Source organism: Balaenoptera musculus, chromosome 11 (assembly GCF_009873245.2).
Source record: "Balaenoptera musculus isolate JJ_BM4_2016_0621 chromosome 11, mBalMus1.pri.v3, whole genome shotgun sequence".
Classification (NCBI taxonomy): Eukaryota; Metazoa; Chordata; class Mammalia; order Artiodactyla; family Balaenopteridae; genus Balaenoptera; species Balaenoptera musculus.
Window position 1 is genome coordinate 52,770,531 of NC_045795.1, and position 12,467 is coordinate 52,782,997.

Genomic DNA, 12,467 nt, shown 5'->3' on the forward strand with positions numbered 1-12,467 from the left:
AAGAAATGAAGAAAGCAAGACTGATTTTGCGTTTTTTTTGCATCTTAAGGACTAATTGGAAAATTTATTTTAACATAACAAATCAAAGTTAAACATTTATTGTGATCATAATAAGAACAGAAAGAGGAGAACAAATACTTGATTATCATAGTTCGTAAAGGAAGATTTTTTAAATGTTCAATTGTTCCATATTTGGGGACATATAAATCCATGGATATATAACTACTATTTATTCTTAATTAAACAGCCCTTGGGGGTAAGGATTTGGGTGTGGGAGTGAGGAGAGTCAGTTGGTGATCAATAAATAACCAGAAGCTGTAGGCATTTTTTTCACAGCAGTCTACCAACCACCCTACCAAACCACTGACCTCACCTGAGTAACAGATGTGAAAGTCAAACAGCTAAACTGCAAATGGTAAGAGGAATAAGTTGGATTCGCAAAGCCTAATTAAAATCCGAATAACAAATTTACTCTTTTTATTTAAATTAATTAATTAATTAATTAATTTTTGGCTGCGCTGGGTCCTCGTTGCTGCGCGCAGGCTTTCTCTAGTTGCAGTGAGTGGGAGCTACTCTTTGTTGCGGTGCGTGGGCTTCTCATTGCAGTGGCTTCTCTTGTTGCGGAGCATGGGCTCTAGGTGCACGGGCTTCAGTAGTTGTGGCACGTGGGCTCTAGAGTGCAGGACCAGCAGTTGTGGTGCATGGGCTTAGTAGTTGTGGCACGCGGGCTCAGTAGTTGTGGCATGGGCTTAGCTGCTCCGCAGCATGTGGGATCTTCCCGGACCAGGGCTCGAACCCGTGTCCCCTGCATTGGCAGGCGGATTCTCAACCACTGCGTCACCAGGGAAGCCCCCAAATTTACTCTTTAACACACTCAAAAAACTAAATTTTGAAGAAGGACCCACAGCCACCCTCTTTAGAACAGCAGCACTACTTACTTTACTGCCAGTGAGCTGGCTGAGATGTGGTTTTAGTTCATCACCAATTACCGCATGAACAGCCACCAGGCAGAAGACACAAGCTTTCCGAACACTGCTCTCCGAATTATCATAACCCTGGGAAGAAAAGTCCTTGTTAGCACTCCTGCAGGATCTGAGGAAAGTACCATTCCACAGAGACAGAAGTGCAACTCAAAGAGGAGATCCCAAGTGTGCTGAGGAGAGAGAGCTTTACTGACTGGACAAAGTTAATTTCTCACCTTTTCAGGCAGAGGCGTGCCCTTCCCTCCTCCACCTCCCCTTCGGCACCCCCACTCCACTGTCAGCCTTCCTTATCGGGTTCTTTCTTACTTAGCTTGGAAAGCTGCACTCCTCTGACTCTGGGGCTGCCCCTCTGCCAATCCACCCTGCCGAAGCCTCTGAATTAACCTTCCTAAAGCTTTCAGCTGTAGTGAATTCAACAGCTCCTCACTATTGAGTAAAACCTAAACTCCTTGGCCTGGCAGTCAAGGTACTCCTGTAATCCAGGCTGAATTAAGCTTAACATCTGGCCCATCCCTACCATTACTCTAAATTATTCATCCAACAAACATTTATTCAGTACCCACTATATGTATGACACACACCTATTATGTATATTCTGTTCTTAGCACCAAAGCACAGATAAGAAAGGAAAAGATTTGGATCTTATCTTCAAGGACCTCACAATTTAGTAGTATTCGGCTTAGAACAGAGTCACAAAGGTAATACTACAGAAGCACAAAGAAATGAATGATTAACTCTCTTCAGGAGGGATCTTAATATACATACTATGTAATATTAGTCATTAAAATTACATTATAGAATATTATTTATTGGATGGAAAAAGTTCACAATCTATGATTAAGTTAAGCAAAGCATGTTACAAAATATGATCCCATTTTTTAAAAGTATTTATATGTGTGGGTTTGTATGCATAGAAAAAAACCACATTAAATGGTAAGTTACCATGCTAAATGGTAAGTTTTATGTTTTGTATATTCTACCACACACACACAGAGCTAATTATGGAAAGTCTTTGCTCTGAACACCTAAGACAGCAGGAAGGCTTGGTCATGCCACTAGTGTTGCCTGGCAAGTGTCTAAAATAACTGAGTCCCAAATGTATCACACATAGCTTATTCCTCCAAGCTTTGCTGCTTACCTGTATTAGGCCTGGCATAATCTCTGGCAAAAGCAGGTTAAGGGTTTCCTTGGAAACTCTCTCTATCACTTTTGTTTGCATTTTGATTGCAGCCAGATTAATTGGGTAATCTGCAGTTTGGATGATGGGACAAAGCACTTTGATGCACTGCTCCGGACTGATTGAAGTGGCCAACACTGACGCAGCCTCCTCAGCAGATCTCACCACCTAAAACAAAGAGGTCAACATTTAGCAGGGAAGTAATTTTGTAAAACTTATACTGTGTCCTGGATGTATACACTTCATGAAATACATCATAGGACATGATATCTGGGATTTTCTTTGAAAACACTAAACAAACAAACATAAAAGGTGAGGGTACAGATAAAACAGGTTTGGTAAAATGTTGATAACTGTTGAAGCTAGAAGATGGAAACATGGTGCTTTTTTACATCATTCTTCCTTCATTTGTGCTCTCTTAATGTTGGCTTGATTCAGTGATTAAAAGCAACTTTAACATGATATTGTGGTCTAGTTCTGCAGGGGAGTGGAGGCTCTGTCCACCTAGACTACACTGTGACTGGAGTCCTCTGCATCAGCCTCTGAGACCCTGCTCATCGTTAAGACCCTCAACTCCAGGAGGGCTTGTGCCTTTTATCACGTTATTAACAAAATAAAATAAAAATCATTTCATTAATATGTTATCAAGTTAACAGGCTATTTCCCCTACTGTTCATAATGATTTTCTTTCCTTCTATATTGGACTTGGGGAGGGTAAAACACTGGTTCTGCAATGAAGAGAAGAAACAGTTATCTATATTTTTATTGGAATCTGTAATCTCTAAAGATGGTCTTGAAAACATGTAAAAATTATTGCTTTTGCTGCTACTTTGGTATTGTCTCATTTGTGCTCTCAATCTGTGAGAGGTACTTATAAAGGTATAGTGGAAAATACACTGCAAGTCAGAAGACCTAGGGCTAATTTCAGCTGTAACAGCTTAAGAATGTCAATTTTATCTTTGGTAAAAACTGGTATGCTACAAGGCCTTATTTAGGTCAGAAGGTGGATAACTAAAGTACAAACATTACATAGTTTTTTTAAGCCTTCAGCAAGATGCTACAGATGTACCACTACTAAACACCAACTGGATTTTTTAAAAAATCGGATTAAAAATCCAGGTAGATTTAAAAGTTATGGCTCACTCTCCTATAAGACTCAGTCACAGCTTCTGAAAAGTGAATTACCCAGAGGGTTTCGATTTTTTCATATCCTCACCAACATTTCTTATTATCGTTCTTCATCATGTGTGTGAAGTGTGGTATTTCATTGTGGTTTTAGCTGCATTTCCCTAAAGACTAATGAGGGTGAGAATCCTTTTATGTGCTTATTGGCCATTTGTATATCTTCTTTGAAGAAATGTCAACTCAGATCCTTTGCTCGTTGAAAAACTGAGTTATTTACCTTTTCATTGTTGAGTTATGAGGGTTCTTTATATATTATGGTTGTTAGTCCCTTATCAGACATGATTTGCAAAAATTTTCTCCTATGTTATGGGTTGTCTTTTCACTTTCCTGAGAGCATCCTTTGAAGCACAAAAGTTTTTAATTTTGATAAAGTTCAATTTACTCTTCTTTTCCTTGTTGATTATTTCTGCTTTTGGTATTGTATCTAAGAAACCATTGCCTAACCCAAGGTAACAAAGATTCACACCTATGCTTTCTTCTGAGAGTTTTACAGTTTTAGCTCTTATACTTAACTTTAATCTATTTTGTCTCACTGTTGTTTTAACTCCCTTTTTTTGACTTGTCTTTTGCTTATGTATTGCTCTGATGCTTCCTCTTAGAGTTGCACTCCCTATTTGAAACTTGCTTTTCTAATTATTTTAATAAAAGTCCTTATGATTATCTTATCTCACTGATTATCTCATCAGTGTCATTGGTCATGATGGGGATATCCTGACTATAACGTAACAAGACAGGTTTACAGGACTCTTTCAGGAAAGCTGTCCTCATTGTTTTATTGAGTAAACTTCTAACAGACATCTAGCTCCTATAGGCAATTTACCACTTTAAAATAACAATGATTCTTATCTTCATTAGTTATTTTAAAAAACCAAATTCTTATTGGTAAATGGAAAGTGAAGTTAAGATTGGTGAACTCTAAATGTAAATCTAAAAGTGAATTATAGGAGAAAATGAAATCAGATAAATTATATCCTAGAGCTCACCTATTTTAGGTAAAAGGCCATGGTATCAATATAATTCGTTAAACAGAAAAGATTATATGTTTGCTTCTCAATCAGATACTACCTTGAACATTAAGAAAATGCTTGCTAAGAGTACTTTCAAACAACGTTTGTATGTTTCATGCAATAATATCAGAAGTACTATCAGGTCACTTACCTCCTTATGAGGATCTTTATGTGCTTCCAGTGTTTTCATGACAGTCAGTTCTGCATAGTTTTTAAATCTTGCTGGTTGATGCCTTAGGATTTCTCTTAAAACCTTTAATGCCAAAGCCCTGATTGTAGGCTAAGAAGAAATATTTTAATGTTTTTAATATTTTGGGTTGTAGACGATCTTTACATTTTCCATTTCTGTAACTTAAGGGTCTTAATATGGGTTGGGGGAATTGTAGACAACTGCATAAAATATGTGGTATATTACACAAGTTTTCACATCTCTAGTTGAAAACGAATACTTCTTAAAGAAACCAAGAACCACTACATTCTATTAAAAAGGAAGTTTTACTTTTGAACAACTAATTCAAATATGCAAAAAAAAGTACTCTCCTATAAAAATTTTGTCAGCAACCTTTCATTTTCCCTGTTGTCAACTGTTGAAAATCACTGAGCTGCTTGGTTGGGAAGAAAAAGTACTTTACAGTGAAAATTTCAGGCAGAAAGAAGCAGCAGAAAAGACTCATTTTCCCAATTTCCAAATCTGTGTAGCACTTGATTAATAGGCAATGACAGGCAATCCAAGACAGGAAAAACAGGCTATTGTTTACATATTCTGCCATTTTACCTCTTTATCCCCAAGGGTTTCAAGCAATAAAAGTAATATTGTTTTGAAGTGTTCATCCCAAACACTGAAAGATTCTTCCTGTGTCAGTTTCATGAGTTCATAGAGGGCGATTTTTCTTTCTTCTACACGTTCATTATGGTTAGACAACTCCTTCAATAACTCTGCAACCAGGTCAGAATGGTCTAGGGAAAGATCTGTCATAAGGACATGATGTTAATTCTGTAACTTTATAGGTCAACTTTCACAAGTATGGGGATGACAACGTCATAACATCATGAAACACAAACAGAAAGTTACTTGTAAAAAAAAAACCAAAAACAAAGAAAAATGACCAAGTAATATGCTTTTCCATTTGTCATCCCCCAAACCTCAATGCTAGTTTGAAACCATTTATAATAAAAATTCACAGGAGAATTGTATAATGAACCCCCATGTACCCATCACCCAGATTTAAAAATTATTAAGATTTTACCATTCTTACATCATCTTCGTGCCCCACCCAACTTTTTTTCTGAAAAATTTTTAGCAAATCCCAAATGTATCATTTCATCCTTACACACTTCAGCATGCACTTCTATGCTGTCATGCCAGGAGGCTCACAGTGTCTGGGTACTCAATTTTTAGCGATACTAATAAATGATCACTGGATTTAACTGGTAACAACTTGATCCCACCACTGTAAAGTTCCCCGTCAACCTTTTAACTAATGATTTCACCCACTGATGTTGCTGAATCAATTATTTTATTAGGAGTTAAAAATGGGTTGGAATTCTTCTGAGAGAGTGAGTTTATCAACTAGAGCTATTTTGATTGCCCTGAAATACTGTTTGATAGAAAAGGCAGAATACCTAATATATTTCCCTTTAAATTTCTGAGTCAAGAGTTGGGCCCAGTGGTTATCAAGGAGTTTTCATTTGTTTTTGCTTTCTTTTTTTTAAAGTATAATTATGAACTCATGAATTTTATGAATGTTAAAGGACACACTGTTTATTTTTCAAAGTCATCAGATAATGCTTTGAGAAATCTTTGTAGGAAAGACAGTTAAATCCAAAAGTTCACATTAGAACATTAAAAAATACCAGAGTTCTTCCTAAATTCTTTTGATGATAAAATACATGATAAATTCAGGTTTGAGGGACTTGGGCAGGCATTTGCTTGAGCTTGTGCCATAGATTCTTTTTCCTTCTAACTCATTCTCTGGAATAAAATAATCACAGAACACGGTGCCTGAGCCTAGAAGGTACACCTGGGGTCACTCCCTCTCCCAAGTCTCCAGGAAAGACAGCTAACACTGTGGAGCTGTATTCTCTGTGGCTTCACTTGGCATGAGTATGCTGGCCTTTTGGAGAGGGTTGCTGGCTACAAAAGGAAACGCTCAAGAGGAAAGAGCACTTTTCCCAAAAATGAACCTTGAGGTTGTAGTTTGCCAGATGGTTCACAACTGGTCCATAAAAACAGAAGCTACTGTGCCTCATCCTGCCAGCTGGTTAGCCACTGACCTAGAGATACCAATGGCCTGACATTATAGGTCTCAGGGAACCCACAACCACAAGTAGGGAAAGAAAAGTTATGTTTCACTTAAGAGGATTCAGAAACCTGAGGAAAGGAAATCAAGCTGAACTACTAGAACAGATGACTTGTACTGGAATAAAACTAACAGATGATAGGGAAGGGAAATTGAACCAAAATGTAATGACAATATTCACTGCCTATAAAAAAGGAAGTTTGTTAGGACAACTTTCGTGGAACTATAATAAGAGCACTAAGAACTTCTGGTCCCCAAACACTCATACACAGAGCACAAAATGTGATTACTGAATTTAAAAACTTGAGATAATCTGAAAAGAATGATCACTGAGGAGAACTAAATTAGGGTTTTGGAAGATCAGGAAGAACCTCTGCAAAATGCAGAGAAAAACCATGAAAAATAAGAAATTTGAGTTCAAAGATCTTAACTTGGAGAATAAAAACTGTCTTATAATAATTTCATTTGTATAGACCAACATTAGAACAATATTACTGGCTTAACAAGAACTATTGCAGCAGGATCAATGCATCTCTATAAACCGCTCAAAAATCACTCCTGTGAAGTTACATTATCAGACTTTCAAAGATGTCATAAAATCATTCTGATAAGAGTATATTTTATTTCAGCTGAATAAAGGGAAATCTCAAGAAAATGCTTTGTTTCAAAGGAACTCAGTTCTCCTCTTCATGAATATAGGCTTTGTAATTACTCTAGAAGATAATTAGAAATGACCTGTCATATAATGGTCTGGACAGATGACTGACAGGAAAATAACTTCTGCCAAAGAAAGCCCATAAATTATTTGATAAAAAACTGAACTATTTATGTCATACAAATGAGATAAACCTAACGTACTGAATTAATTAAGATAAAGTATAATCAACTGTATTTCCTCTTCTGACACACAGAAGCATTGCTGTTCTGTGAAAAGAACACAGGCTCTAGAGTCTCACCAAGCCTCTGCCCCTTAGCCTTTGTGTGACAGGAGCACGCTCTCAATTATTGTGGAGGTTGGGTTTTCTTATCAGTAAAATGGGAAAATAGCACGCACCTCCTAGGATCCTGGTGAGGATCTGGGCCTGAAATATGAGTCTCCCTTGAATAACAGTATCATCCTCACTAGAGGTAGTACATATTCTGGAATATTATAGTCCCCGGTAAACTTTACAAAGGTCATAATTAGAACTGGTCATTAGTGGGTATGACTTGTTAGTTTTGATAAATGTATCACTAATGTGTGTATCTGTCTGTAATATGTACAGACACATCTGAGTAAGAAAGATACTTAATAAGTCTCAGAATTTTAAAACAAATTCCTACTTGAACAAAATAATTATCTCCCACCAAAAGTTTTATATTTTAAAAACAAAATAAGGAGAAATTTTACTTGGGGGCAGGGCATAAGAGAAAAATCAAAACAGCAAAATGGAGGTCAATACATTAAAAAAGATAATGTCAGCAATGTTTACAATAAAATAATGTCAAATAAGGTCTTCCCCACCTCAAATTTAAAAAAGAAAATAGACAGTAAATGAAAACAATTGCTATATGAAGCTTGGAACAACTACTATTTTGGTGTAACTGAAGGCTTCTCTATCTTCAAATGTTTCAGAAGTCAATCAAGTATTATGCTGTGAAGAAATAACGTTCTCAAGTTGAAAAATATTCTACCCAGTTAGGTTTCAGTTATATAATTTCCAGAGATATTTTCCTTTAACAAATGAGAAATATATGATCCTTAGTAAAGGAGAAGAGAATTAGACAATAAGGGAATGATCTTGTTAATTTGTCATAATTTTGGCTTTGTGGTACTTGTGATATATCAAGCCTCAACATGAGAAGTTGGTAAAAACACAATTCCTCAATCTCATAAAATGAAGATATTTTTCCATTTATCAAAATTACAGGCCTGGGGACAGATTCCCAGGCAGAGTACAGAGGGTTTCCACACGTAAGAGTGGGTAAGATAGGGTTTCAGAGCTCAGCTAGAACAAGAAGCGTGTCCACATGTAGTGGCAACCAGGTGTGATGTGTCAGAGCCCAAGCAGAATGGCATTGAGGCCGAGGAAGTTGAGGGTGGAATGGTAGAGCCCAGCAGGGTGGGGAGTGCATCCGCGCAAGTGAGGAGGTGGTGGCAGAGATGGAGAACTGGTTGCATACAGGAGGATTGATCAAATAAGTAAGTATATTCAAGATAACGGAAGTCAGGTTTCTCACAGGGGGTTATTAATATGGAAAGGGAGAAACTAAAATTAATCTCATGGTGCTAGACTAGAATTGGAGTTATTGGTATAAACACATAGCTTCTGACAGATACAGCAATAGATATAAATCAGCGTGCATGCGTGTATACACACGCACATGCACACACAAACACACACGCTCCCTAGCTCTAGTCACTTAGAGGTCTGGGGAGTAGTGATGTCCCACCAGCAGTGAGTACACCTAGTGCCCAGACTTTAGTCTTTAAAGACCATTTTCTGTTAAAAGAAACCAAGGATCGATCCTTGGAGAAATAGTTGATTCTAGGACTGAAGCAAGGACAGTGTAAGATTTTGCTGTGTCAGAATGTAAGAATGGGGACATGTTAAAAGGACACAAAAGCCAGCTTGAATGGGATCCTGATGGTCAAATTAAGGACAATTTGAGCATCAAAATAAATAATGACAGTTAAACATTATAGCCCATTGAATACAACAGGAAACTATGTGTCTGTACAGTTATAAATATTTATTTTTTTTAAATAAATAAAATTTAAGTTTAATGAGGAACAGGATATTTACAGTTTTAAAGTACCTCTCCACAAAACACTTATTAATTACAAAATGAGTAACTTCACAGTGGAGAAGCCTGTTAGCAGCACCATAATCAAGTGATCAAAATTACATCACCAATCTTGGGGCAAAGGGAAATCATGTGTTAGTTGAAAGACGCACTAACACTTCTGTGATTCTGATGCCAAGAGTACAAAATCTGAATCCAATCATAAGAAAACATCAGACAAACCTAAATTGAGGGAAATGCTACAAAATAACTGGTCTTTAACCATCAAAAGTGTCACGGTCATGAAAGCCAAGAAAAGACTGAACACTGAAGGAGATGTGATGATTAAATGCAACATGACATTCTGAACTGGATACTCCACTATAAGATATTATCGGGACAGGTGGAAAAACTCTAAGGATGGGTAGTTATTAATGTAGCACTGATAATTCCCTGATTTTGACGAATATATTGTAATTATGCAGGAGACTGTCTTTGTTTATAGAAAGTATGTCCTAAAGTATTTGAAGTGATGGAGCGTCAGTTTGGCAACTTACTCTCAGATGGTTCAAGAAAAAGTTCCTTCTACTGTACTCCCAACTTTTAAGCTTTTGACTATTTTGAAATAATACTTAAAAAAAAGCCTACATATATATATGTAGGTATATATATACATATATATATATATATATATATGTATATATATACCTATATAGTGCATATATATGTGAGATATACACATATACAGCGGAGCCGAAGCAAGAAATGTCAGTTGTGACCTCTGTGCATAAATAATTTAAAACCAATGTAAATTAAGCTGCTAAAGCTAGGTCTCAATCACCAGGCTGTTGCTACTACGCAGGGTTCCAAGGGCACTTTGCTGCTAGGTCCAATTCACACACTTCTGTTATGCTGCTATCATGACTAAACCTCAACAGCATAGTCAACTGTTTATGGTAGATTAAAACACACCAAAGTGCATAATTGTGGCGATTTTATAGATTCTTATGTAATTTAGACAGTTTGGTATGTTGTCATAATTTTGCCTTTGTGATATATGTGATATATTAAGTCTCTTAACATGACATGTTGGCCAAAATATGATTCCTTGACCTCATTAGTAATCAAAGAAATTCAGAAGTGAAGATATTTTTCTATTCATCAAAATTAGAAAAATAAAAAAATAATCTGATATCTAATTTCTCAGTCTTCCTAACAATTAAGGAAATGCTCATTAGGATGACCTATTTTATATCCATCACAATGACAAAAAATAAAAACACTTAAACATTCTGGGTTGGTGAGGAAATCAGTACTACTTGAACTGGCCAAGTGTTTTGAGTTGGTAATTGGTAGTAACTCTCAAAACAAACTTACAGATATCCCTTAATTGGGCAATTCTATCCCTAGAAATCTCTTAGAATTACCTGTATATGTGCATAAATTTTATGTAGAAATATGTTCACTGACAGCAACACTGAGGGAATAAAGGGAAAATCAGAAATTACCTAAGTATGAAATCATGAGAGTGTTGAGGGGGAGACTTTCATGTTTACCTACATAAAGTTATATATTACTATACATTACTTAGTTAAGAAAAGAATTAATGGATCATGTAATTTGTAGAGGAAAAGAATGTAACTCCTTACTATTAAAAATAAGTAAAACATTTACAGTGTTTTGTACTTTATAGTCAGTTCTTATACACCTTTTCCAAACCTTACTGCATACTGTGATCAGAAGGGCAGGTAACATAGCATCTGCAACCTAGGGACAAGTGAGATTCAGGAAGGTCAACCAACTTCCCAGGTGATGCAGCATAGTGTCAGAGCTTAGACCTAAGCCAACTCCAAATCTTAATGGTAGCTTTTCCCATATTTGGTTCTTGAATGTATCTTATTAAAGAGTTTATGACTTCACACTCAAAAGGCCATTGTAAAGAATGGGTATCCTTTCAAAGGGTTTTGTCATTCTGGTATGAAAATTAATAACTAAATGAAATGTGTCTACAGCTTGGTTTCAGTTGTTTCTGGGAGGTCACGGAGGTTTTCTTGATTTCAAGAATTATATTAGGATGATTAATCTGTCTCTTATTCAGGGGAAGAAAACCACCAAACCACTAGAAATGAGCTCCTAGAAGATGGGAGAGAACGTTCCCACCCCCAAAGATCCTTACTTTTTAGGGAGTTACAATAAAAGAGCATGCATATTTCGTCTGCTTCGTTGATTACCAGTCCTCCAAAACACAGACAGTAGCAGCAGGACCCAGGACATACCATCAGGAAACTGGTCAGCATCATCATCAAACATGGCTTCCTTGAGGGCAGACTTATTGAAGGGACTGATGCTATCTGAGTAGTTATACGGACTATAGTCTCGAGAGCGTGGAGAGGAGTGAGCAGGCATCGAATGGAGCAATGAAGCTTTATTATCAAGGGCTGTTTGGCTTGAGTCAGTAGCATCACCTCCTGCTCTTGGGTCAGACATCCCAGGACCGCCACATGTCTATTAATGGGAAGGGGAAGGCAGAGCACATTAACTCCTTTTTAAATCTCTTTGAAATTCTAAAAAGATATTTCCCTACTGCTTCAAAGGCTATTTTAAAAAGGTAACAATAACCAGCCAAAAAAAAATTAAGTAATAGAAATCAACATGATGAGTTAAAACTTAACATTCAAAAAGTCACAGTTTATAGAAGAGATGTAAGGAAACCACAGCCATAGGGGCAAATAAGAACTGTAAAAGAATGCTGTCTCTCCTCCTAGAGAATGGACTTGAGGACAGGGGAGGGGGAAGCGTAAGCTGGGACAAAGTGAGAGAGTGGCATGGACATATATACACTACCCAATGTAAGATAGATAGCTAGTGGGAAGCAGTCGCATAGCACAGGGAGATCAGCTTGGTGCTTTGTGACCAGCTAGAAGGGTGGGATAGGGAGGATGGGAGGGCGGGAGACGCAAGAGGGAAGAGATATGGGGATATATGTATATGTATAACTGATTCACTTTGTTATAAAGCAGAAACTAACACACCATTGTAAAGCAATTAT

The 12,467-nt window shown here is 37.0% G+C and overlaps 1 protein-coding gene across 1 annotated transcript in view; it reads right to left on the minus strand.

The window, feature by feature from the left end:
- CLASP2 (cytoplasmic linker associated protein 2) overlaps window positions 1-12,467 on the minus strand; it is a 176,983-nt gene that overhangs the window by 3,767 nt on the left and 160,749 nt on the right. The window contains 5 exon segments of the mRNA XM_036868146.1: window positions 939-1,055; window positions 2,122-2,328; window positions 4,504-4,632; window positions 5,128-5,321; window positions 11,695-11,923. Of these exon segments, the coding sequence (XP_036724041.1) occupies window positions 939-1,055; window positions 2,122-2,328; window positions 4,504-4,632; window positions 5,128-5,321; window positions 11,695-11,923 (876 nt within the window).